Source organism: Carcharhinus amblyrhynchos, chromosome 4 (assembly GCF_965287045.1).
Source record: "Carcharhinus amblyrhynchos chromosome 4, sCarAmb.v2.hapA, whole genome shotgun sequence".
Lineage (NCBI taxonomy): Eukaryota > Metazoa > Chordata > Chondrichthyes > Carcharhiniformes > Carcharhinidae > Carcharhinus > Carcharhinus amblyrhynchos.
Window position 1 is genome coordinate 60,285,700 of NC_137327.1, and position 25,216 is coordinate 60,310,915.

General features: G+C 39.7%; 1 protein-coding gene across 1 annotated transcript in view; it reads right to left on the reverse strand.

Moving 5' to 3' along the window:
- Positions 1–25,216, reverse strand: part of sf3b3 (splicing factor 3b, subunit 3) — a 66,095-nt gene that overhangs the window by 24,641 nt on the left and 16,238 nt on the right. Inside the window, exons 9-19 of the mRNA XM_080187239.1 lie at positions 18,963–19,066; positions 18,037–18,202; positions 17,638–17,733; positions 16,925–16,997; positions 11,987–12,138; positions 9,526–9,681; positions 8,868–9,023; positions 6,423–6,566; positions 4,899–5,021; positions 3,980–4,134; positions 2,049–2,223 (exon numbers count right to left, since the gene is read on the reverse strand). Of these exons, the coding sequence (XP_080043365.1) occupies positions 2,049–2,223; positions 3,980–4,134; positions 4,899–5,021; positions 6,423–6,566; positions 8,868–9,023; positions 9,526–9,681; positions 11,987–12,138; positions 16,925–16,997; positions 17,638–17,733; positions 18,037–18,202; positions 18,963–19,066 (1,500 nt within the window). The remainder of the gene's footprint in view (positions 1–2,048; positions 2,224–3,979; positions 4,135–4,898; positions 5,022–6,422; positions 6,567–8,867; positions 9,024–9,525; positions 9,682–11,986; positions 12,139–16,924; positions 16,998–17,637; positions 17,734–18,036; positions 18,203–18,962; positions 19,067–25,216) is intronic.

Consider the following 25,216-nt stretch of genomic DNA (forward strand, 5'->3'; position numbering starts at 1 on the left):
CCATTACCTCTGGTCAGAGTTAATAACAGCTGACCAAACAGCCCAGAATTCCAAATTTCCTGGACACTGAATACCAGGATTCTCTAGCATAGAGATAGGGCAGGAATTTCACAGCAGTGAGCCTTGTGCAGGACAGTTAGGCTATTTGAAAAGATACACACGTATCTATAACCTAAAAAGTTCCCAGCTAGCTAGTTTTAAAACAAACACCAAAACCAAAAGGGATATATTGTGCTAAGAATATGGAAAGCTCCAGGAGAAACTTAGGCATAAGTGAATGTCGCTACACAATAGATCAAACGAGCCAGCTATGCCTGAGTCTTCCCAGTAATGACTAATCTTGCAACATCTCATTGTTTTAAGGGAGGCAACACTTACCCAACTCTCAAATGTACATACTGGATTTGTGGGGATAGGGCATACCCTTGGCTCCCTGTCAGATGGAAGGGATCGTGTTACCTTGGAATGTAATCCTATACGTATACAAAACTCCCTCCCTTTGCAAGACATCGACGAGTTATTATAGAGACAGAACAGTTTCCCTTAGAGGTTGGGAGGGTGATATGAGAAACTAAGCTTATACGTTTGATTTGGGACCATATACCCAATGATGCAGCCACTGCCTTTACTAAGGTCAATATTGAGATGATTGCCATGCGCACTGTGGCACTTCAACAATTAATGGCATTGGATTAGGTCTTGGCAGTCAGGGGTGGAACACATGCAGTAACTGCACATACATTCTAGATAATACAGAAAACATAACCAAACTGGTTGCCCACATCAAAAAAAAAGGAATGGAGAAACTTAAGCAGCCTCAACCATTTAGTCTAGATGGTTGGTTATCAGGCTGGCGAGGCTCCCTGGGAATATTAATCCTACAAGGAATTGTACCATTTTACATTAGTGGTAATTGTAAACCTACTCAAATGTGGGTCTACACAAGTAGATAAGTCCACAAAACATACAACATCAGTGACAGCAGTCAGAGTAAAGAAGAAAGGATCCCAGAGGGCAAATCACCCTTCCGGATTTAGGGATATTTACTTCGATACATCTATATAGTAGCCTAGTCTTGGGCTAAAGGACAGTAGGGGGGAAAATATGTTGGAGAAATTCATAATAGGTTAGAGAAATTTCGAACAATTAGGGATTTAAGATACAAACAAATTCCCACACTTAGCAAAATGACCTCAGACTAACAGGAGAATTGTCTGCATGAAGACAATACGAACACAGCAAGAGATCTGAACAAGTATTTCTGATTTAAATATGTATTTTGGATTTTAAAATGTATTCTAGCTTTTTTTTCCAAGTAACTGTATATTTTAGCCAAAGGCAAGATGCTGCGGGGCATGATGGTATGGTAGCGAGATGAACCACATTATTTGAAACAATGAAACCACAGAATGTGTACAGTTTTCTCAGCAAAAGTTATGAACAGTATGGTTCCCAAGGAATAGGGCTGTTCAAGTTGTCCTGATAAGACACCGCTTCTCAAACATGAAACGTTCAACCGGCTTGTTTGGACATTGACACAAATGAAAGCTGGGGGGAACAGTAACTTGGATCTTTGCAGCTAAGCATCTGGGGTTGCAAAGCGACAGGGGAAGGAGCATCCGGACTCTACAGACCAATGAAATTCCATGATGTCAGAGGGTAGAATGTAATTGGCTAAGGTAAATGGCAACTGTTATGTGATTGATTTGTACTAATGATCATTGGTTCATAACTACCAGAAAGGTGGGAAAAGTAAAACTTGAGAAATGTATAATTGACCTGACTAATGTACTGTTAACTTCAGAGTGATATTGGAATGCTCAGAGCCTTCTCTTTACAGAGGTGTTGGACTGCCCAATGCTCATCTCTCCCTTTGTTGGTCAAATAAAGATAGGTCTTTAACCAGGTCACTGACTTTGTGAGTCTCTGCATTGGCTCAAGTTTTTGGCAATACCTAATCTCTGAAAAAGCCCCACAACAAGCACATTATGCAATAAGAACTCTTTTTCTGTTAAATTGTGAATTTGTAATCAGTGAGTACAAATTACCTCTGCCATTTGCTGTTTGCGCTGGGCTTTGGTAGCCTCTGTGTAAGCATTGTGATCAGTTTCAATGGCGATGATGTTGTTGCTCTCCGGGTGAATGACAAATTTCCTTGGAGTATATTGCAGAGAGAAGGAAACCTGGTTGAACACTGCTCCCAGTTTCTCAAGAGCCAAGATTCTGGAAAGATATTAAAAGAAAAAAAAACAAATGGAAACCCACTCCTCTGCCACTACACCCATGCAATAACAAAAACTTAAAAGCATCCTGAGCCAAGATAATGTGATTTATGGAGTCATATTAAACAAACAGGAACGACACCTATTTTTGGGAATCTCGTGTCTATACTATTCTGCAGATGAACAAGTAAGTAAACAATTTCCCATTCTTTCCTTTTGAGGGAATTGTTCAGGAGATAAACGAGATGCCCTTGATATTTACTGGAAAGAAATGGAAACCATCATAAATACGTAACACAGCTCCCTGAAAAAAGTATATTGTCTTATAAATTTGATTTGAGTGGATATGGGAAATTCAGTAGATGTTGTTTATTTGGACTTTCAGAAAGCCTTTGCTAAGGCTCTTCATACTAACACACTGCCATATACACATTCTACAGCCATTTAAGGAATCGTCAGATTGAAATGGGGTTAAGTTCAGCTCAGTCATGGCCTACTGGACATAGCCGAAATTTACACCACAAAGGACATGCACGGTCAAAACAGTGAAGGCCACTGAAAATCAGCTTGAGATCAGTGACAAGTCAACTTTTAATCAGAAACATTGCAGTAATCATAAGACATCAGGTGAAACACGAACTGAATGGATCATCATTTTAAAAGTTGCTCACCTTTAATTCTATGCTGATGCAACAATTATCAAAGCTAAATGCCACTTGCCACAGAACAGCAAAATGTCTTCGCATTTGATTGTATTCCTCTATCGTCCTAACCCACACGCAGCTTCTGGTATCATTCAGAAACTTTGAGATACTCTCAATGCTATTATCTAGGTCATTAATAAAGACTGAATAAGAGCAGGCAAAGAACAATCCCTGGGGCCACAACTTGCAGCATGCTTCCAGATTGATCCACAATTGTAACCATAACTTAGTGGCCATGGGATTGAAGCAAATTCCTAATGTAGCTTAAAAAAATTGCTGATACAAAGATTGCTTCTTAAGTGACAGTGTATGTCACTGCAACATAGAGCTTCTCCAGGATTTGCTCCTAACAGACGACCTGACAACTGTAACCATGCGGGGTGGCAGTGGTTACAGTGCTGTCTCGGAGTGCCAGGGACCTGGGTTCAATTCCTGGCTTGGGTCACTGTGTGGAGTTTGCACAATCTCCAAGTGTTTGGGTTTCCTCTGGGTGCTCCAGTTTCCTCCCACAATCCAAATATGTGCGGGTTAGGTGGATTGGCTATCCTCAATTGCCCCTTGGTGTCAAGGGACTAGCAGGGTAAATACATGGGGTTAAGGGATAGGGGCTGAGTGGGATTGTTGTTAGTGCAGGTTTGATGGGCTGAATGGCTTTGTCCCACACTGTAGGGATTCTATGCCTCCAGGATCACAGCATCCATGCCAAGCAAGGCATATTTTATTTAAATTATAAAATTTAAATTATATGCATACATGTCAGGGATCTTATCCATGAGGCTGCAATCAGCAGCAAATAGGAATTTACAAATGAGCTCTTCTTGCGCCTTTGCTTTAGTTTGTACTTTAAGGCTGAAATGCTGCCTTTCAGCCCTGAATGTAATTTTAGATCCTATTTTGAGATTATTAAAAACTATGAGAAATATACTGTCAAACAAAACTCTGAAGAGTGATGGTTCAACAACAGATCCTTGATTGACACTAAATGGAGAATAGTGTCCATTACTAAGCCATTATGAAATTGTTCCACTATTTTATTGTTCAGGTGAAATCTACCTCAGTGTATTCGTGGAGATTGCCACAATACCCTCAGGACACTGTTCAGAGGCAAAGCCAGATGCATACTCCAGAGTTTCATAGGACAGGGGTGTCAAGTGGAAGCGGGACTGGTATGAGTAGCTCAGCCATGACCTGCTGGACATTGCCAAAACCTATATGGGTTAAAGGAAACAAACACAGAATCAAAAAAAAACAAATACCAATGAGAGAAAGCACTGCTTGAGATCAGTAACCACTCAACTTTAAATCAGAAACATTTCAGTAATCATAATTTATCATGTGAAACACGGACTGAATGTATCATCATTTTAAAATTCACTTACAAAGACTGGACGATAATAACTTCACTGGACTTCAAACTGCACCAATGTAGCACTGTTTCCATACTCCTCCCTTGCACAAATATACAAGATCACACAAAAAGGTGCTCCTGGGACTCTGCCAATTTGTTTTTAAATATCCAGGTCTGAATACAAAGGCAAATCCAGGTAGCTAAAGATACACTGCTGTGTTCAGAAGCTACATTCCATCAATGCACAGGCAGCTAACAAATGATTTCAGCTCCCAGCATTACTAAAACAGCGGAATACATTAGGGATAGGATGAAATCCTTCATAGTAGTGCATTAAAAGTAACTAGGAAGGAAATTGTGAACAATTAATCAAACTTTGTGGAATGCTTAATGCAAAGCAAAATAGTAGAGAAGAAATATTATTGTAAGTGTCAGAATTAACTCTGACATTTTCCAGTCATGTCATGCATTTTTCTTCAGGCTGTATTGGATTTTTGACAATCCTTTGCATAAGATTACAACCCATGATCAGCATGTGCAACCAAAAAGTGACTCAATTTTCATGTTATTTATCGTCCAGTCCATCAATTTGTGACGGTCAGGAATATAACTGTGCGCACTCACCGCTTCTTGCCCTTGCATCCTGACTCTGAAAAGCTTGACAGGCCGAGATCCAAGATACCTGGTCCTCGTGTCAGACAAGTCTCCAGTAACTGGGTCCAAAACTGTTCTTAATAATACTCCATTCTAAGTTAACAACAGAAGAATCTTAGAATGTACTTACTATACCAGGAAATAGATACTCAGCTAAGAATAAGGGACACAAAAATGCAGCAGCACATTCAGAATTCGTATTTATATATGAGACTTGTTGCCAGTGCCCTTACATAAATGAAGCAGCTCCTCACCCTTGCAAACGACGCTGTGTTGGAATGAATCCTGCCACATTGTGATAGAATTAGTGTCACAACTAAACAGTCACACAGCAAACCCTGATTTCAACTGTGTACCTGGGCTTTGGTGTTGGCATGAAAAGGTTGGAGCAGATGCCAAGGACGTGGTTCCAGTGAGAAGATGGGGAACCAAAGAGTCACAAATCAGTCACAAGCATCTCCAATCTCCAAGCAGCAGGTTACAGATCAACTTAAGACGAGGGAGGAGCAATTAGTCTCTCTACTTTCTTTCAGCTGTTCACTCCTTGCCTAGTACCGCTCCACAATTTACTCAAGAGTTCCAAGGTCTCTTACAAGTGAGCATCAAGTAGTTTATTTGAATCCTTAAGTTACATCTTCCATAAAATGAATAGCACATAGTGCACTGGATAAACATCAGTTATATCAAATGACCAAAGTCCCTTCCCACACCAGTTACTTAAATACACTCCCACAACACATCCTTCAATGCTTTTATCCCCATTCATTTATCTAACATCCCCTTAAATAAATAACTATTCACCTCAATTACCTGTGTAGTACAAGTTTTACATTCTTGCCACTCTAGTTCAAGAGTTTTCTGTTAAATTTCTAACTGGAGTTATCAACATCTTTTACATATGTGGTCCCTAGTTTTGGATTCCCCCCAGCAAGTGGAAACATCTTCTCTACACCTAACCTACTAAACTCTACATTTTAAAAACCTCCAAAAGGTCTACCCTTTTCTAGAGTCATAGCCTATAAATGGTGGAAAACTGAAGCCAATGTTTAAGTACAAGAAGCCAATGGAACCCTTCTTTCCCAACTCATCCTGTGTTTCCGCACCCCCCATTTCAACTATACGAAGAGATCGCATACTGAGAGGCTGCAGCCAGTCCTGAGAATGATAAACACAAGTTAATAAAGCTCCCTAAATAGGATAATCGGTGTGGCACTAGCAATGGGGACTAGGCAATAGGCTCCAACTCTGGTCTATGCAGTTAATACTGTGAAAACTGTTTCCATAGCTTGGACATTATCTCTTGCTGATAGCAGGGACCATCACTGACATACTGCTAAATTTCACCTGTAACTGCAGCACCATCAGGTCTCTCAGCGAATGATTAACTATACTGAATATCGTCACACATTCAGGTTCTAACAGAATACAGGATTATGCCACATAGTTCGTACCCAGTAATATTCCTTGGCCCAGATGGCTGTTGCATTTACTCACCTGTAAACCAATGTTTAAGTACAAGAAGCCAATGGAACCCTTCTCTCCCAACTCATCCTGTTTCTCCGCACCCCCCATCTCAACTATACAGAGAGATTCAGGTTGTGCAGGAAGAGCTTGCATACTGAGAGGCTGCAGGCAGTCCTGAGAATGACAAAGACAAGGTTAATAAAGCTCCCTAAATAACATAACCGGTGTGGCACTAGCAACGGGGACTCGGTCCTAGACTCCGTCTCCGGCCTATGCAGTTAACACTGTAAAATAGTCCTAATAACTTTGGCAAGTTTCTGAACATTATAGTCCAGTTCCTCATGCAAATGTTTAAATATCCATTAGAGGCAGAGTGCAAAGTTACAGTCTAAGAGTTGCAGGCAATGATTCCTCTATTTGTCCTTTGTGCACACAGCCTGTTTGCTACACTTTAAGATTATTGCGTGCACCTTAATGGAAAAGTTGGTTGTGTGCAGCCCGTCTGTTTCACTGCATGGCTACAGGGAACACTGACTAATGAGCTCAGTGAGAGAAGGGAGCTGAGGGCCAACAGATCCTCATTGCATCATTGTGCATCGGGGGACAAAACTAAGACAATAAAATACGCAAAGGAGGTCACAAGATCAATTCAAAAAAGTACGTGACAAATCTATTTTCTTTCTTACTTTGAGAAATCATAGTGGAAGATCAAAGCTGGCAGCACTTGGGCAAAACTGATCAGAAAACAGCAATTCAAAGATACCAAGCTTAGGTTATAAAAGTTATTAAGAATGTTTGAGGGATTGCTTTCCAGTACTGCAACCCAGGGAAATGAAGTTAGAATGCGAATCTGAAATGATGAGCATGATTTTGAAGCAGTGAGGATACAAAGAGAAAAGTAAACTTTGGAATAAGATAGGGTCCTGACTACAGGAAAAACTAACAAAATAGGGTAGGAACAAAAATTCAAACAAAGGAACTGAAGGCTAAAGATGAAAGTAAAACAAAAACAGACAAGACTTTTCTTACGGAAGACTTGTTCGAAAAGCCAATACGAGGGCATTATCTCTACCTCAAGAGTGCGCAGGTTTTAACAGTCAAAATGCTTTGAGTAGAAAAAACATTCAGCAAGAAGTGAGGAAACTATGGCCAAAGTATTTTTAAGGGGTGTGTTACATGAAGTGAAGGACATAGTGGGATTAAATAATGTTGACAAATAGGGCACATCATATCAGATCAAACATAAAAATGTAGGGCACACATACAAGAGACATGTTACAGCCTCAGGACACAACATTGAGTTCAACAACTTTAGACTGACTTTTCTCCTCCAGCTGTTGGTGGAGGAAAACACACTTTTTGCTCCAATGTAACCACGCACCCCCCACCCTCTGACCCACTTGTTTTTCAGTTTTGCTTTCACTGAGCACTAACCTTTGTCCCATAAGCACAATTTGATGTCTTATCTTTATGCCACTATTAGCACTTTCTACAGGCCTTCACACTGCCCTGAACGTTTCCTGTCTTGTGACCTACACATCTTTGCTGCAATGCCACCTATCCCTGGCCTTCTGTTCTGTCCCAGCTGCTCTATCCCCTCTTACACAGTACATAATCCATCACCTTTCTCCCTCTCTAGCTCTAAACAGTCATATGGACTTGAAACATTTCCTCGATTTTCTCTGTCCATAGATGTTGCCAGACCTGTTTTTCTAGAATTGTCTATTTTTGTTACAAAACGTGGGGACTATTCAATGAAAAGATTAATCTGAAAAAGTGAATTTGGATAACAAAGTCTAAGACTAAAAGCCAACTAGTTTTTTTGTACACCATTTCACTAAAAGGAAGTAAACATTTAATAGCTCTTTAAAATAGTACATCTCCATATTTCTATCATTTTGGTATTTAGTGGCAGCAATGCAGTAGCGCAACAGCAAGCTCCAAGTCCCTCATCTTCCAAAGGCGTTGACTCGAGGGGTGATTATTCAACTAATGACTCAAAAAAACCCACATAAGATTCTGATAGAATTTACAGGTGGAACATTTCAAAGAACAAATCCGAATCAGCTTCTGGAAAAGGCTTTCCAACCCCAAACATGAGACTGATGTTACAACCAACCTTGCCACATGGTCTAAGTTTCAATGGCTATAGCAAATACCAGAAAGCCTGATTAACAACTGAATGTCAGGGCCAGGCTTGAAAAAAGTATCTTCAATCTTTATCAGTTAAAAAAAAGTCAAGGGTAGCAGATCCAAAAGGAACACCACCACCTGCAAGTAACTGCTCTCCAAGGCTCAGTACCACCTTCTCAAGGGAAATAAATGCTGGATTTACTAGCAAACTCCACATCCCATGAACAAAAATATCTTATAGAATTCATTTTAAGTAGAAAAAGGAGTTAATAACAGTCCAATAAAGACTACTACCCAGCACATAACATCAGCTTTACCAAAAAGCAATTGGGTAAAACTTACCGAAGGGTCCAGAGAAATAATTCTGACCGTATTGTCAATGAGACCAACAGCTAAAAATCGAGAACGTTGTTCTCCTGGAGGAACATTTGCTAAACTCATGCAGACCACATCAGTTGACATTTCTTTCCGTTCCGTGTACTCATTCAGTTGTCCAGACTACAAACAACATTTTGCAAATGTAACACATGAAAAATCTGATGCACAAGTTAATTATTATAGATATAAAGTTAATCCAAAAAAAAACTAAAATGTTAAAATTCCCCTTACCCACCCTCCATCCTCTTGTCTCTTCCCCCCGCCATTTCCAAAACTTACTGCCTGATACAAATTAACCCATGCCTTCTAAACATTCAATCTTTTACTAAACTGGTTTTTTCCTTCTTCCTGACTCCCACTAGATAGTTTGAAGTGAGAAATTATTTAAAAAATGGATCTTGAACCTACTGAAAATACTGTCCTTTCGTTTTTGCTTAGTTGCAGAACATAGAGATGGGCACAGTTATAGTTGGCTTTAACACTGCTGTCAATCCAGGAGCAGGCCACAAACTTGGAAAGGGAAAACTTAAGGAAAGTGAAACTGCTTGCCCAGACATTCACCACTTTATATCGAGAGAAAAGATTTCTAACTCTCTACTTAATATATTGGCATTTTACTCACCGGATCCATCTCAAAGTAGACCAGTTCCCCGCCAGTCAGAGCAATCACCACCTGCCGCTGGTTCACAGCGCATTTCACAATCGTCTTTTTGCCAGGAGTCTTCCATTCATTGACTCTTTTATCAGCACGGATGTGACGGATTCCATCGGGGTACACCTAAAAATCACAAAGGCATTTTTCATTGGGCTACATTACAATACATGCATTTTTACAAAGGCTCTTAAACGCAATCCGATATCCCAATTTAGAATCATAGAACGAGGCCAGTTGGCCCACTGAGCCTTCACTGACAACAATCCCACTCCAGGCCTCATCCCTGTAACACCACATATTTACCCTGCTGACACTAAGGGGCAATTTAGCATGGCCAATTAACCTGGTCCACACATATTTGGATAGTGGGAGGAAACCAAAGCACTCAGAGGAAACCCATGCAAACACAGAGAACGTACAAACTCCTGAGACTGACCTGACTCCAGAATGGAACCCAGATCCCTGGCACTGTAACGCAGCAGTGCTAACCAGTGTGCCACTATGCACCATTTATAAAAGGCAACAGGTTTATATTACATCAAACCACAATATTCTTTAAAGAATACACTGACAAAAATTCTCTCAATCCTTCTACCCCTCATTTTGGGTGATCAACCACAGCAAGAGTTCTGCCTAGTTTAATCTGATTCATCATAAAATTACAGTACTCAGTGGAAGCTAATTACTCTAATTCAGCTTAATTTTATTTTGTGTAATTTTCAAATATTCCGAATTACAATTTCTTCCTAAATAGTTATGTTTTAATAAAACATCTGTATCCTGCTTGCTTCTCCAGTGACAACCTTAAGAATTTGTTAACCGATGAGAAGCATCTTTCACTATTTTTATACGAAACACTTCTGGTCAAGTTCATCCACATCTTGCTTATGCAGAGACTAAAATATTACCTCGTGGATAACAAAGACAAAAATAATAATGGTTACATGAGATTGGAAAATGAAGATTATTCTCCGAAGGAAAATCTTTTATGCAATATTAACCATTAAAATAGATGCCCAATTGAATACCTTCTGAGTTGTGGGGAACAGTAAAATAAATTCCACTTTTAAAAATATACCTTTCTCTTTTGAAAGGAACTTCTCTCTTCAATAACTCAAGTCATGTGATTGCATGCACTGAAACAACAGTCCATTCGGCTGCTTAAACAAGTACCAGATTATCACTGGTCTGAATTTTAACTCTACCTTGTCTTTGTAACTTTTAAGAGTCTAATCAATCAACAATCCATCAGTATCAGTTTTAAACTTTCAACGGTTTAGTCTCAACAGCTTTTGTTTGGTAGGGCTGAGAAATTTCCAGATTTCCATTATCCTTTGTATAAAGAATTGAACATGGAGTCACTCTGAACTCCCTAGCTAATTTCAAGTTATACACCGGTGCTCTGGACTCCCTCCCACCATAAACCTCTCTCATCTAAAATAATCACTCTTTAATCTTCTATACCCAAAGGAATACAATTCCATCCACAGAATCTGGCCTTGCAATTTAATCCCTTTAGACGAAGGATCATTCTGAGAAATTGCTACTACATCCTCCCTCCAAGGCCAGCATGTCCTTTGAGATGCAATTGCCAGAACTGAATGCAGTATTCTAAATAAGCTCCAACCATAGCTCCAGTTAACAATATAATCTCTTTGCATTCTAGACTGCTTGAGGTAATAACAAACATTTTTAATTATTTGATACTGTAGGAGGGTTCTAATTACTACAAGGACGTCACATTTCAGCAAAATACCAAAACAGGACTGTGAAACTATCACTCCAAAGTGCAAACTTTCCATTTTCACTAAGATTTTGGCACACATTGTGCTGAGAATGTAACATTTTTATAAGAAAAGACTAGTGTTAAAGAAAAACAATTGTACAACTATGAATCCTGTTCTGCCACCTAGAGGTGTTTTGATTTATCAAATTCTGGAGAAGTAGCTGTAGTTGTATGGTGAAATAATTTGAGATGACCATCTCATGTCACCTGAAGCTCTTTAGCTTGAGACTTCTACACTCAAATAGAACAAATACTCCCCTTGATGCTATTTTCAAAAAAAAGGTCAAAATTTGATAAATTTTATCCTTAATAGATATTCTTCAGATGAGAAGCTGCAAAGTGGACTGAAATAAAGGCAGACAGTTACACTTAGCATATTGAACTCAGATATGGGCAACAGGAAAGACACCAAAGCCATACCAATATACAGGTCACAACTAGTTACAAGACCTATGAAAGCGCACTTTGTACATCATTTTTACTGTAAATTGGAGGAACAATATTTAGCTTATCAACAATAAAGCAATTATTTCAGCATGGAGAGCTTTATAGAGATGAGCAGAAAATTAAAGGAGCAGTGAGAGCACAAGCCTAGCTCAATATGAAATTTCCATTAAACCAAATCAAATTCTATACCCCTACCTGGACTAGTGCATCCTCACCAAGCAGGGAGCAGGAGAGGGTTGGGGTGGTACCCAGAAATCCAGAGTCTGTCACTTCTTCTACGGTCTCACCAATAGACAGTACCAGCGTGGCATTCACGAAAGACACAATGATGTATGCATCATATTCATCTAAACACACACAAAAGAAAGGTGCAAAATACACTTGCAGGTTAACATTCAACACTCTCAAAAGGTGCATTAGTGGCAAATACAATTACGCATTTAAAAAGATCTAAAGTCATTTATGGCACAGGCCATTTGTCCCATCAGTCAATACAAGCTCTCTGCAGAACAATTCAAATAAGTCTAACTTTCCCACTTCATCTCTGTAGCCCTGCGAGTTTATTTGCCTAATGTGCTCACCCTATTTCCCTTTGAAATCAATAATCTCCATTCCAGATCCACTTGCTGTGTAAGGAAGTTCACTTTCATATTTCCCTGCATCGCTTGCCCAAAGCTTTAAACCTGTGCTCCCAGTCCTTGTACCATCAACTAAGAGAAACAACTTTTCTTTGTCTACCTTATCTGACCTTGTCATAACCTTACACACTTCTTTCAAATCTCTCCTCAATTTGCTTTACTTAAAGGAACACATCCAGCTTCTCCAACTGAACCCTGCAGCTGAAATCCCTCATCCCTGGAGCATTCTGATAAATTTGCTCTGCAATCTCTCATTTTTTTTAACGTATGGTGACCAGAACTGGTATATTCCTTCCAACAACCTTCATCAATATTCTAGTTGTGGCTCAACCTGAACTTCATAAAAGGCACAGCATGACCTTGTTGCTTTTTTATTCAATCTCTCTATTTAGGAAGTCCAGGATCCAATGTGCTTTGCTAACTATTGACCTTTAAAGATCTATGCACATGAACACCTATCCCCCTTGCCCCCCAAATCTCTGTCCCTGTACACTCTTTACAACTATGCCATTAATTCTTTATTGCCTCTCCCTTCTGCTAAAATGCCTTACCTCACACTGATCTGTATAAAATTTCATCTACTTGTCTGACCTATCTGCTCGCCTATGACCTGTTTCAGTTAATTGGTATAACCTTGTTTGCTTGCCAAACGTATCATGCAAACTCTGAAATTTCACTCTTTATTCCAAAATCCAGATTATTCATATACATCACAAAAAACAGTAATCCTCCGACTGACTCTTGGAGTTCATCACTGTCCACCATCCTCCAGTCTTAAAGAAAAAATATTTACTCCAACTTGCTGCTTTTGTCTTTAAGCCAATTTTTAAAATTCCAAGTTGACATTGACCTTATCAATCCATATTGACATCCATATATTCCTATAATCAACCACTTCCTTAACTGCTTCAGAACTCTCAAATCAGCTGTTTCTGTTTGTTTTTGATTATTGTGCAGGGTTAAGAGGAAAAGGCAGTGGAATGGCATTAAGTCATGATGCTCATTTTGGTGAGCCATTGCAGACACAATAAGCCAAATGGCCGCTTTCTGCGCTGACTGTTTCTAAACCACACCCACTACAGATGTTAAACTGACTGACTTGAACAAGGGTGTCACATTCACCACTCCCCAAATCTCTGGCAACTGTGTCTAGGGAAGATTACTGCAAGCTCTCCCTTAGAAACTCCAGAACATGCAAGTTATCTAGTCAAAGAATAGCCAGTCTTTTGAGTACATCCTGCCCATACACTTTCACCCCATTTCATCTTTAAATGCACCTGCCTACAATTAATCTAATTAAGGTCCTTTTAAACTGTAATTCATTTTTGTATTACATGAGTTCTATTCCTATTATGCAAATTCATACTCCCGCCTCACTTTAAAATATTAGCTCCAGACTAAAACTAGTTAGGGCAGTCGTAATTTCACTGAATGCAATTGAACATGGGCAGCACGGTGGCACAATGTGAACATTGCTGTCTCACAGTATCAGAGATCTGTGTTCAATTCGAGCCTCAGTGGTGTGGAGCTTGTTTACTCTCCCTGCATTTGCGTATGTTTCCTCCAGGTGCTCCACTTTCCTTCCACACTCCAAAGGTGTGCTGGTTAGGCTGACTGGCCATGGTAAATTGACCCTTGGTGTTGGGGGATTAGCTGGTAAATATGAGATGTTACAGGGATGGGGCTGGGCGCGACTGTTGTCAATGCAGACTCAATGGGTAGAATGGCCACCTCCTGCACTGCAAGGACTCTATGACTAAACAGCTAAGAGATGACTGGGGATGAGGGTGGGCACAACTGAAATATTTATGGCACTTCTAGTTAGAAAAACATAGCCAAGGAAAGCCTGATCAACACTTGGAAAGTTAAATAGCTCTTAGTGCAGTGATCAGCTCGGGAGCTATTTTCACCAGAACACAAGCAGTACTTAATGTAGGACCATTAGTTGAAAGCTAAAAAGGCACACAAGGACCAGGAAAGAAACCAATGACTCAAGGCTGGCAGGTAAAATAGCTAATATTAAAATGTTTCAGAATCAGGAGCTGGAAACATTGTTATGGAGAACTGCCAATAGTTTTTAATGTGGGGGCTGGTAGGCTACACCTGAGAACAGCTAACAAATGCGTCGCTAAGCTATTCATTTACAACAAAACCTATTTGACTATCAGCAACATAAAATTAATTTATCCTCACGTCAATAACATGGAGCTTCCTAAACTAATCCAGTACTAGATTCCAGCATTCCTTGTACTTCCTTGGCAAATTCAGCAAACCCTGCATTTTACATTTCCACTATACCATATCATGAAACCAACTGACAATTCTCATAGTTAACCCACATTCTGTTGTACCAACCAAAATCTTGACGTAAGAAATATTGTAATAACTAATTGCATACTGCTTAATCAAATTTTCCAAATAACCCCCATTATCTGAAATCGAGTCAAATGCCCCATTCCTAATCAGAACAAACACTGTTTAGTATATACAAATGCTAAAAGAATACAAGGACCCCCTAATTCTCCCACCATTGGATGTAGTGTTGTCATTAGGATTTCAGGTACAATTATTGCCAAAAGGAACATCCATGATAACTTGAACCGTGTAGCACAATAATAATCCTACGCTTCCAGACTTGAATAACATTTAACAAAAGAATTCTGAGCAGCAAATGAAGGCTGAGGTTCTGATGGTTGCAATTTGTGATAAGAATTTTCGGAAGTAAGCATTACAACATCACAGAGCTTTTGTTTTGTTGATGTAAATGAACTACACAAACCTAATGACAACACTGACACTGATAACTGCTGACCCTTATAATATTCTATTGTTGGGGGTGGAAGGGGGATATCACAATTATCCAGCCAACATCGTTTAATGTAGAATATCTGCATCGGCAATACTTTGCTTCACGAAATCGCTGGTTAGGACCGTTCTTTTCAACATCTGTCCTAAACCAGTATCCAAGAGGCCCTATCAGCAGGTACGCACCTAGAGTGAGTAGCACCTTCCCCGGCCACCTGTGGGAGAGAAACAGAGGCTTGGTATTGGTAGAGATTGAGCCACCACATACCAGCCTTGGTTAGTACTGCTCTTTAGACTCAAAAGAGGACAACCAGGGTACAAACTGCAACAGCAAAAAAGATCACTCGGGCTAGGCAAAGTCTGTACTGTCACACCCATTTAGGGCAATGCAGGCAAGCAAATATCAGTATGAGTAAAGCATTTACAATTATGGGAAAGCCAATGCCCATGCAATTAGGTTGGGGTACAAATGATGGGTACCTTCAGATTCAATTTGAAAAATATATTCTCATTAACAAGTCACCACTTCAGCTTTTCTATTGCTTTAGCAATTCCAAATTTAATATACTTCCAATGAAATCTCAGAAAATTTGTGTATGACAAAAAATATTCTTCTTTCCAATTTTCCTGGGTTGTGATTTTGAACCAGTGATTATCATGTTTTTCAACTTGTAAATGTAATCAAGACAGAACTTACACTGGGTTTGATCATTTATAGGATGTGCCCAGCCTGAGAGATCATTATTGCAGTTTTCACATCTGTACATCTTTCACAAATTTCAAGAAATACAATGACAGGAAATCATAGCATGCCTTCCCACATTAACCCCATTTTATACTCCATTATTTAAGCTCAATCTTGGTTACGGCAAACAACCAAGAAATACACTAGGCTAGAATGGGAAATGCATCTGATGGCTCACTCATGTTTGCCATCCAGTGGCAACTGCTGGAAAATTCAAGTGCATGTATTTCAGATGATGGTAGAAACATATTCAATCGCAATACCTCACAGTCACATAGACTGTTGATATCTACGGAGGCCAGCACATGAATAATGGCCATATAGGCAAGATAGTTGAGGACTGACACCATTTGTGGAACTGAATCATATGCTAGTATGAGCCAACACCACTAGGAAAGGGAACAGAAAAATGGGGTGAAACAAAAACAAATTAGAATCAAGGTGAGACTTTGAAAGTGATCACGAATAGATATAATTAAAATAAACAGTATTTTATTTGTCCTTTGAAACCTAGAGTCTTTCATACGTGAAATAACCGCAGCTTCAAATAAACCATGTTTCAGCGTTAGATCAATGTGACTTGGTTGAATCCATCTGTTACTTTCAACCCTGCTTTAATGACTATCAATTTGATTCCTTCCCAGCTGTTTCTGTGCTTGTTTTATATGCATTTCAGGGTTGTTGCACATGTTTGTTTTATGAGAACAAACTGTAGAAAAGTTGTTAAAAAATTAAATTTGTAGCACCAAAGGCTTGTATCACCAATGTGTTAAACAAAGTGTACGTTCAACTATATAACATGGAAATTTTTGAGATAAGAATTATTGTTTTCTTCAAAAAATATTACTTTTGGAAAATTAGTTGCTAGCGCTATATATTTGCTGGAAATGGTTAGGCAAACACTGGCCAAACAATTTTCTGCTTCACACGTTATTCAGGTCATACCTTCCACATGTCTTCTTACAGTCCATACTGCATTAGGGTTACCAGGCAGCTCTGAGACAGCCATTTCTGATACCTGTGAAGGAACAAGTGGGGAAATTGAACATACCCTATACACTTTTTAAAAAAAACAATCCATTTTAAAGGAGGATTCAAAGAATTTGCATCAGTACAATGAGATCCAATTCAATAGTGAGAAGGGAACAAAACACGTGGTTAGGAAATACAGCAGAACAGAAGATCATGATTTTGGTCTTCCTAATATTTAATTGGAGGAAACTTCTGCTTCCCAACAAGCAGTGTGATAAATCATAGGTAATGAAGAGCTCATGGACTGCTGAATCAGAGAACTAAAAACTTTCCCCAAATAATTTTTCGGAGAAGAGACATGATTCACATCATTTAATCAGCAGTGCAAACAATGCTCAACCAAGCTTGATCCTTTCCTAACCAGACATCCCTATGCAGGACATTGCTATCAAGAATTGAAACTTTGACTAATTTTTCTGCACTGTCCTCTCAGTCAAGCCAACACACTAAAACTATTTGTAACTTCTCAACTGAGATAAGCACAGATGAAACCTGGAACCTTCTAGACAGCATAGCTCAAAATACAGAATACTTCTATTGAGTTTGAACTAGGGGAACTTCTCACTAGGTTTTTAAAGACAGTCACTGGCATCTTGATGCAACCCAAAATTCCACTCATGTCATACCTCAAGACCATGCCTCAGGACCCTCAATGATGACCGTGGCCCCCTCCCACAGGCAACATATAACTGCGGTGTGTCTTCATTGGCCAGATCGGCAATCTGCAAATAAAAATATAAGCAACAGCTAAACACCAGTGATAGATGTAATTGTCATGACAACACACAAATGGCTGAATCAGAGAAATGAATGTTCCTCAAATACATTTTGGAGAAGAGACATGATTCACATCATTTAGTCAGCACTATGCACATTAGTCATTAACTGTGTCAAAATAAGCACACAACCAAAACCTGCAAATCTACACAATCCAGGTGATCTGATAGTTGGTGAAACAAGTAAGAGTCCAGTTCCATTTAAGAATGCCTGCAAAGTGAAAGATTTAGAATGAACTCTTTTTCTACCTGGCATGTCAAAATTGGTGAAAGGCTATCCAGCTCATCCACTAGCACCAGGTTCTTGAGAGGTCGTGGCTGAAAGAAAAAGGTATCTCCTTCTTCCAAAGGCATGGCTGAGGAGAACTCCGGCTCATCATCATCATCTCCTAGATGTGCAATCTGATAAAGATAACTGGAATAAAGGCACAACATTTACTCATCTCCATAACAAAAGCTTTATACAGCAAATTATAGTGACTTTCAATGCACAGCCTGAAATTTTCAAAACAAATTTGCATAAATACTTAGGAAAAATCTGCAAAGCTACGGGGAAAAAGCAGAGTTGTGAGGCTAATTGGATAGCCTCTCAAAGGCATCACAGACATTATGTAAATCGACAGAAGCTGGGTTAAAACTTTGAGCGAGCCCATGAGGCTCCATAATAGGCACACAAGAGACCCAAATCATTTGTGGCATTGTTGGATGTTCCCCAAAGAATTCAAACATTTAGCCACTTACAAAATAAAGTTTATTTATTAGTCACAAGTAGGCTTACATTAACACTGCAATGAAGTTACTGTTAAAATCCCCTAGTCACCACATTCCAGCACCTGTTCAGATACACTGAGGGAGAATTCAGCACGGACAATTCACCTAAACTGCACATCTTTAGACTATGGGAGGAAACCCATGCAGCCACTGGGAAAACGTTCACACTCCACAGAGACAGTGACCCAAGCTGGGAATCGAACCCAGGTCCCTCGTGCTGTGAGGCAGCAGTGTTAATCACTGTGCCATCATTAACATTGCCGCACCATCAGATGCTTTCAAGCAACTCATTATTCATCATACTGGTCATGAGTAGTGAGGGAGATCTCGAAGATACAAACAAAACAGCTATTTAATTGCTGCATCATCCACTGCGACTAAGAGTTAAAACACCCCACACTCACTGATTGCCAAATTCTGATGCAACAAAGAGAAATCCAGTCTTCAGGACACACATGGCAGTCGACACAGGAACCGTGTCAAAATACTTCAGCCTGATTTCAGTAACCTATAAATATACAAAGAACATAGCTTTAGAAAATAGGGCAGAAATTCAATCACGGTAAAGGGAGGTAAGGGGAGAAAGAGTGATACATACAACAGAAACAAAAGGAATCACCATCAGTTTTTTCAATGCACCGCCCAAGCACAAGATTAAAAACAGTCTCTCCAGACATCAACAAATTTTTAATTCTTTATGCAATAGGGCTTCTCAAAATAATTTGACAAAGAAAAAATGTTTGGTAAAAAAACAGAAAAAAGGAGTAAAATTACAACTATTAAAAAGTAAGCATCAATATTTTAAGGTGAAATGCATGATCAAAGATTTACTCATTCTTGTATTTTACTAAAAATGAGAAAGCATTAATTATTTCCAGCAAAACGATCCTCATTTGTTGAAAACAACTGCCTGTATGAACATAAGAACGTAAGAAATAGGAGCAGGAGTAGGCCATCCAGCCCTTCGAGCCTGCCCCGCCATTCAATTAGATCATGGCTGATCTGTCGTGGCTCAGTTCCACATTCCCGCCCTCTCCGCATAACCCTTAATCCCCTCGCTTATCAAAAACCCATCAACCCGCGTCTTAAAAATATTTAGCGAGGCAGCCTCCACCACCTCAACGGGCAGAGAATTCCAGAGATTCACCACCCTTTGAGTGAAGAAGTTCCTCCTCAACTCCGCTCTAAACCGCCCCCCCTTTATCTTGAGGCTGTGCCCCCTAGTCCTACTGTCCTTTCTGAGCGGGAAGAGCCTCTCCACCTCTATCCTATCCATCCCATTCATCATCTTATACGTCTCAATGAGATCTCCCCTCATTCTTCTAAACTCTAACGAGTACAAGCCTAGTTTATTCAGCCTCTCCTCATAGCTCAACCCCCTCAACTCCGGTATCAGCCTCGTAAACCTCCTCTGCACTCCCTCCAAGGCCAAAATATCTTTGCGTAAGTACGGCGACCAAAACTGCACACAGTACTCCAGCTGCGGCCTCACCAATGCCCTATACAGCTGCAGCAAGACCTTCCTACTTTTATATTCAATCCCCCTCGCTATGAAGGCCAGCATCCCATTCGCCTTCCTGACCACCTGCTGCACCCGCAGGCTGGGTTTTTGCGACTCATGCACAAGGACCCTGAGGTCCCTCTGCACCGTCGCCTGCTGCAGTTTTTCGCCCCGTAAGTAACAGTCCTTCCTACCATTATTCCTACCAAAGTGGACCACCTCACACTTGCCAACATTAAATTCCATTTGCCAGTTCCTGGCCCATTCGCCCAACCTATCTAGATCCTTCTGCAGACTCTCCACACCCTCCGCGCAATTTGCCGTTCCACCAATCTTGGTGTCCTCAGCAAATTTCGACACCATACACTCGGTTCCCTCCTCCAGATCATCTATATAATCCAGTCGAGAGTTATTCGATCCTTTATTAACTGGCATTAGTGAACCATTCAAGACCTGGATTCTGATCTTAGTACACTAATAGGTCAAGACATACCCAAGCTCCTAATTAAATACATACTCGTGTCTTAAAAATGAAAAACAGAAGTGGCAGTTTAGTTGCACAAGACAGGCTGGTTGATGCAATGCATCAAGTGTTAGTGTACTGGATGGTGTGTAATGGTCAGCCTGCTTGGCAGCTCTTGTTTTTGAGCTCTCTCTACTGGCTAACAGCATGAAGTAGGGAAAGAGTTAATGGATTTTGTATCTAGAAAATGTCACAAATATAACCCTTCATCACAATTAATCTTCTCAAGCTTATACTGCTCCTGGGAGTAATGTAAGTTATTTGTTCATGTATTACATGCTTTAACTTTCATTTTTATAAAGACAGATAGTTTAATGTGGCTGTTATTTTGTAGACTTTGTAAATCTTACCCACGTGTGTTAGCTGGACATCGTTACACAGATGGTAGTTTACGATACTGGCTTTTGACAGCTGCAGATTGCAATATTGGCTTTTAACAGGAAGAGTCCTGCTGGGACAGCCACGATCGCACAAATAACTTCAAAGACAGGAATGCCGGTTCTGCTGCAGAAGGGTTTTGAATTGTGACCAGTGTCATGACTGCAGCTGCCAGCTGGACTGTGAATTGTGATTAAATCTGAGGCTGCATCACGACCAAGGAAGGAAGACCTGGAGTTCTGGCCGGAATGGGAAACTTGTGTCGTGATTGACACTAAGACTCATGATGTATAAATGCCTACTTGTGTTTGTGTTCTATGAGAAGTCTGTAGTCCTACTTCTCCCAAATTTCTGGAATAAACCCCAGAAATAAAAACCACTGTATTTTGACTCACTAACAGTCTGAGGTATTACTTTACCTACAACATTTGGTGCTGAAAGCCAGGATCTGTTTGTGGGCTCGGGCTGAATGGCCACAATCTGGGTACTGGAATAGATCACCAAACTTAATAGGGTGAGTCAAACTGCAGTGGGGAATGATCTGTGATGAGAGACTATGAGAGCGTGAAAGAGGTCTGAACTGAACATATATGGACAAGGAGGCATTTGTCTTTAAAACACCAGCTTTAGACTGATTGTTAAGAGGGGAAATCCCCCACGCGATGGTCAGAAGTTTGAAGTGGGTGTAAAAGGCTAGAGAAAGATGCCTAGAGTGTGATGTTCAGACATGATTGGGAAGAGACTGTCAGTGATCACCAGAGTTGAAGGAAAAGCCGGTTTAAACTTATGTTTAATGGTGTAAGTTTACAAGTGTAAGCAGTGGTACGAAGGGCACTGATCGCCCCTAACAAGTATTACCAGACTCTGATAAGAGCAGCCTAGGAGTGGGAGAGCGAGATGGGAGATTAGAAGACTCCAGGTGGTGAGCACAAACTTATCTGTGTTATGGTGGGATCACAAGGACCGTGGGGACCCATCCCTGATGAATGAATATATAACTGAGAGGGACAAATTCATTAAACAGATGAGAAAAGGTGGGTGGAACTCATCTCATCCGTTAGACCAACAACAGAAATGGTAGGAAAAGGAAAAGAAAGACAGGACTAAGAAAATTGGGAGTTCTCTTGGTTCACCAATTGGCTGGATTAACTGAACAAGTCTCAGTCTCAGATAAGAAATGGGCTGACGACAAAGCAAAAATCAAAATGTTGGAATTGCGCAACAGAGAACTAGAAAAAAAGAAACCAAATTTTTGAGAAGCATCCGAATTTGGGAAGCGACTCTTTGGAACATATCAAGAATGTTCAGGAATGCCCGAACCTGCCTGAACAGATAGAGCCTTTTCTCAAGTGTTTAAAGATGGGCCGTCACCAATTCACCAGAAATTCCTTAAAATGGGAATTCTTAGCATGCAGAACTATGATGAATTGGTAGAATGGGCATCTGGAATTAAAGATGGACCAGATAAGAGAGCCCAAGGAGAAATCTTAGGCTTTATATTTCAGTGACTTTGTGGTATCTGGTTGCTTGTTGAATGTAGGTGGTTGTTGTTATATTTGATTGAGAGCAGAAGTTGTTTGTTCTTGTGGAGTATTTATTGTGGACAATAAATGCAATGTTTTACACTTTGGTTTAACTTCAAAGGGACTGAGGAAGTGTTAGAACTGTTAAATTTTAAGTATGAGATTTCTTGAATTTACTTCGTTTTTGAGTTTAATTACAGTTTGGAAGAAAGAAGAATGAAGGCGACTGTCTTAATTTGTTTTCTTTCAAAGTTTTATTTTCATCCCAGTTTAGAATGTTGGATTTGAATAAAGGATAACGTGGGATGAATGTTGGAAGTTTCCGCACGTGTGTGTGTGTGTGTGTTTGGTAAAATAGTTGGGATGTTTATGTTTTTGTTGTTTTTAATGTTTAAATGTTCTTTCCCTAGTTGTGATTTTACAACAGTGGGTTTGGTACAGAGTTTAAATAAAATTGGAAAGTAAACTGAAATTTCAAAGCTAAAGTATATAAATTGAAGTTTGAAATAACCAGTTCGAATTTTGAATAATCCTGGGTTCAAATTTTGTTAGGAAAGGATTTAAACCTTGGAAGGAACCATGTACTCATTCCTTTGTCTTGAAGAAGTCGTTTAAGACTAAGTTAATTCATTTGGCTCCTAGCCGAAAATATTTTTGTGTTTTGTTTTAAGTAGATGGTTCATGGATGACCAGCAAGATTTGTTTATTACAACCTAGTGATAATTGAGACTTGAAGAGTTTGATTCATACAGATTTTCTCATCGTTAACTTTCAAATTAAAGTGAGTGTAACACTTAAGTGTTACAGTTTCTGACATTTAAATTGATAGAATAAATTGAGTTTACGAAATAACCAACTTATAAATGGAAGAGTGCCTGAATTTACAAGAGGTAAACAAGTTTAATTTTGACAAATAAATGGTAATGGAAATAAAATCTGTATGGGTTTTGTGTTTCAAAGAGGGATGTATTGAAATGCATTCTCAGTTCATGATGTAACCATTTGAACGTGAGACAATGTTACAAAGTAATATCTGTTTGTTTTATGACTTTCCTGTACTAAATAAATGTTATCTGTAGTAATCTTCATGTTCACATGTTAACATTTCCCAAATCGATATATGTAACTGCTAATATGTTGGGAGTTAATTTTTCTGAAAAGTCAAGGGCTCTGGACAGTATCGATGACTTTACAACAAATGATGGTATTTTTCCTTGTAATTAGTTATTTGGAGTTATGAGAGTTAAAATGCTTAAAGGGGAACAAATAAACCATTTGTGCAAGTTATGTCATTGTAAAGTGGACAGAATGATGGAGGAGTTTCCTCCATAATTTGTTAAACTGTTGGAAACTTTTGAATTACTTTCAACTTGTACTTTAATTACATTATGTTAATTGGGTCATAAAAACATATCTAGGAGTTAGATTTTGAACTGTGAATGTGGAAGTTTAAATCTGAAATGATATCTGTGACCAAAAAAAAGGGTGTTTGTTATGCAAATTTTAATCATTTTTAAATGATGAATACTTTGGAGAGTTAAACCTACCTCTTCAACACTTTTTGGGTGCATGACCCTCCAAAATCCAAATTTAAACGTCATTTCCCTTGCATTTGTATCAATGATTTATTATTGTCTTATGCATAATTCTGAACTTAAAATGGGGTTTTAGAATATGTGATTATTTGTATTTGTAGCGTGTTGTTGTCTGTAGCTTCTGGAATATCAATATGTTGTGGGGATGTATTATTACTGTGCATGCCAATGTCTGGGCCTTGCTTGACTGTTAAATGACTGGGGAAGTCCCGACAGACACTGGCCCTGAGTTTGTGATCTGTCATGCTTCGCGTTCAGGATGAAAGGGAGATGTGTGCCTCCAGTGTCTACAGATATGGCCGATACCCAGAGATAAGAGTCCAGTCAGGTGCTGCCACACCTATCAATCAGGAGGATCAAGTCCTGATTGATTGATTGATAGGCAATGACCAAAAGGGGCGTGAAACACAACCAGGAACAAGTTACAGCGATGGTGACCATCGCCAGCGATGACCAGCAGCTGGTGAGCCGCCATACCTGAGAAGGGCAGAAGGAAAACCAAAGCTAGAGTGCCAAGCCAGACCAAAGAACTATAATACGCAGAGGACGACCGACACCGATGCACAGATAAAGGCCAGTGTTTGCTTGGGTACTTGCCAGTCACTCAAGGTTAGGTCACGGTCTTGAATTGGACTTTGCTATTTTCCTGTAAGATAACTTATTGCTGGTTGAGTGAGTGCTTATTGAATGTGTGGGCACAAAGAACCCCAAGTCATCTTTTGTTTTTTAACTGGGGGTGGGCCCATATGCTGGTAACATTCGGTTTTGGATTGGTCATGGGGCCATGCTTGGGTCTGGCCCAGACCAAAGGCGGGGGGGGGAGGGGAGAGGGGGGGGGGGGAGAGAGAGAGAGAGAGAGAGAGAGAGAGAGAGAGAGAGAGAGAGAAAGAAAGAGTGAAGTAGGGAAAGGGTTAATGGATTTTGGACCTAGAATATGTCGCAAACATAACCCTTCATCATGACTGATCTTCTCAAGCTTATATTGCTCCTGGGAGTTATATAAGTTATTTGTTCATGTACTACATTCTTTAACTTTCATTTTTATAAAGACAGATAGTTTAATGTGGCTGTTAGTTTGTAAATCTTACCTATTTGTGTTAGTTGGACATCATTACACAGATGGTAGTTTACAATACCG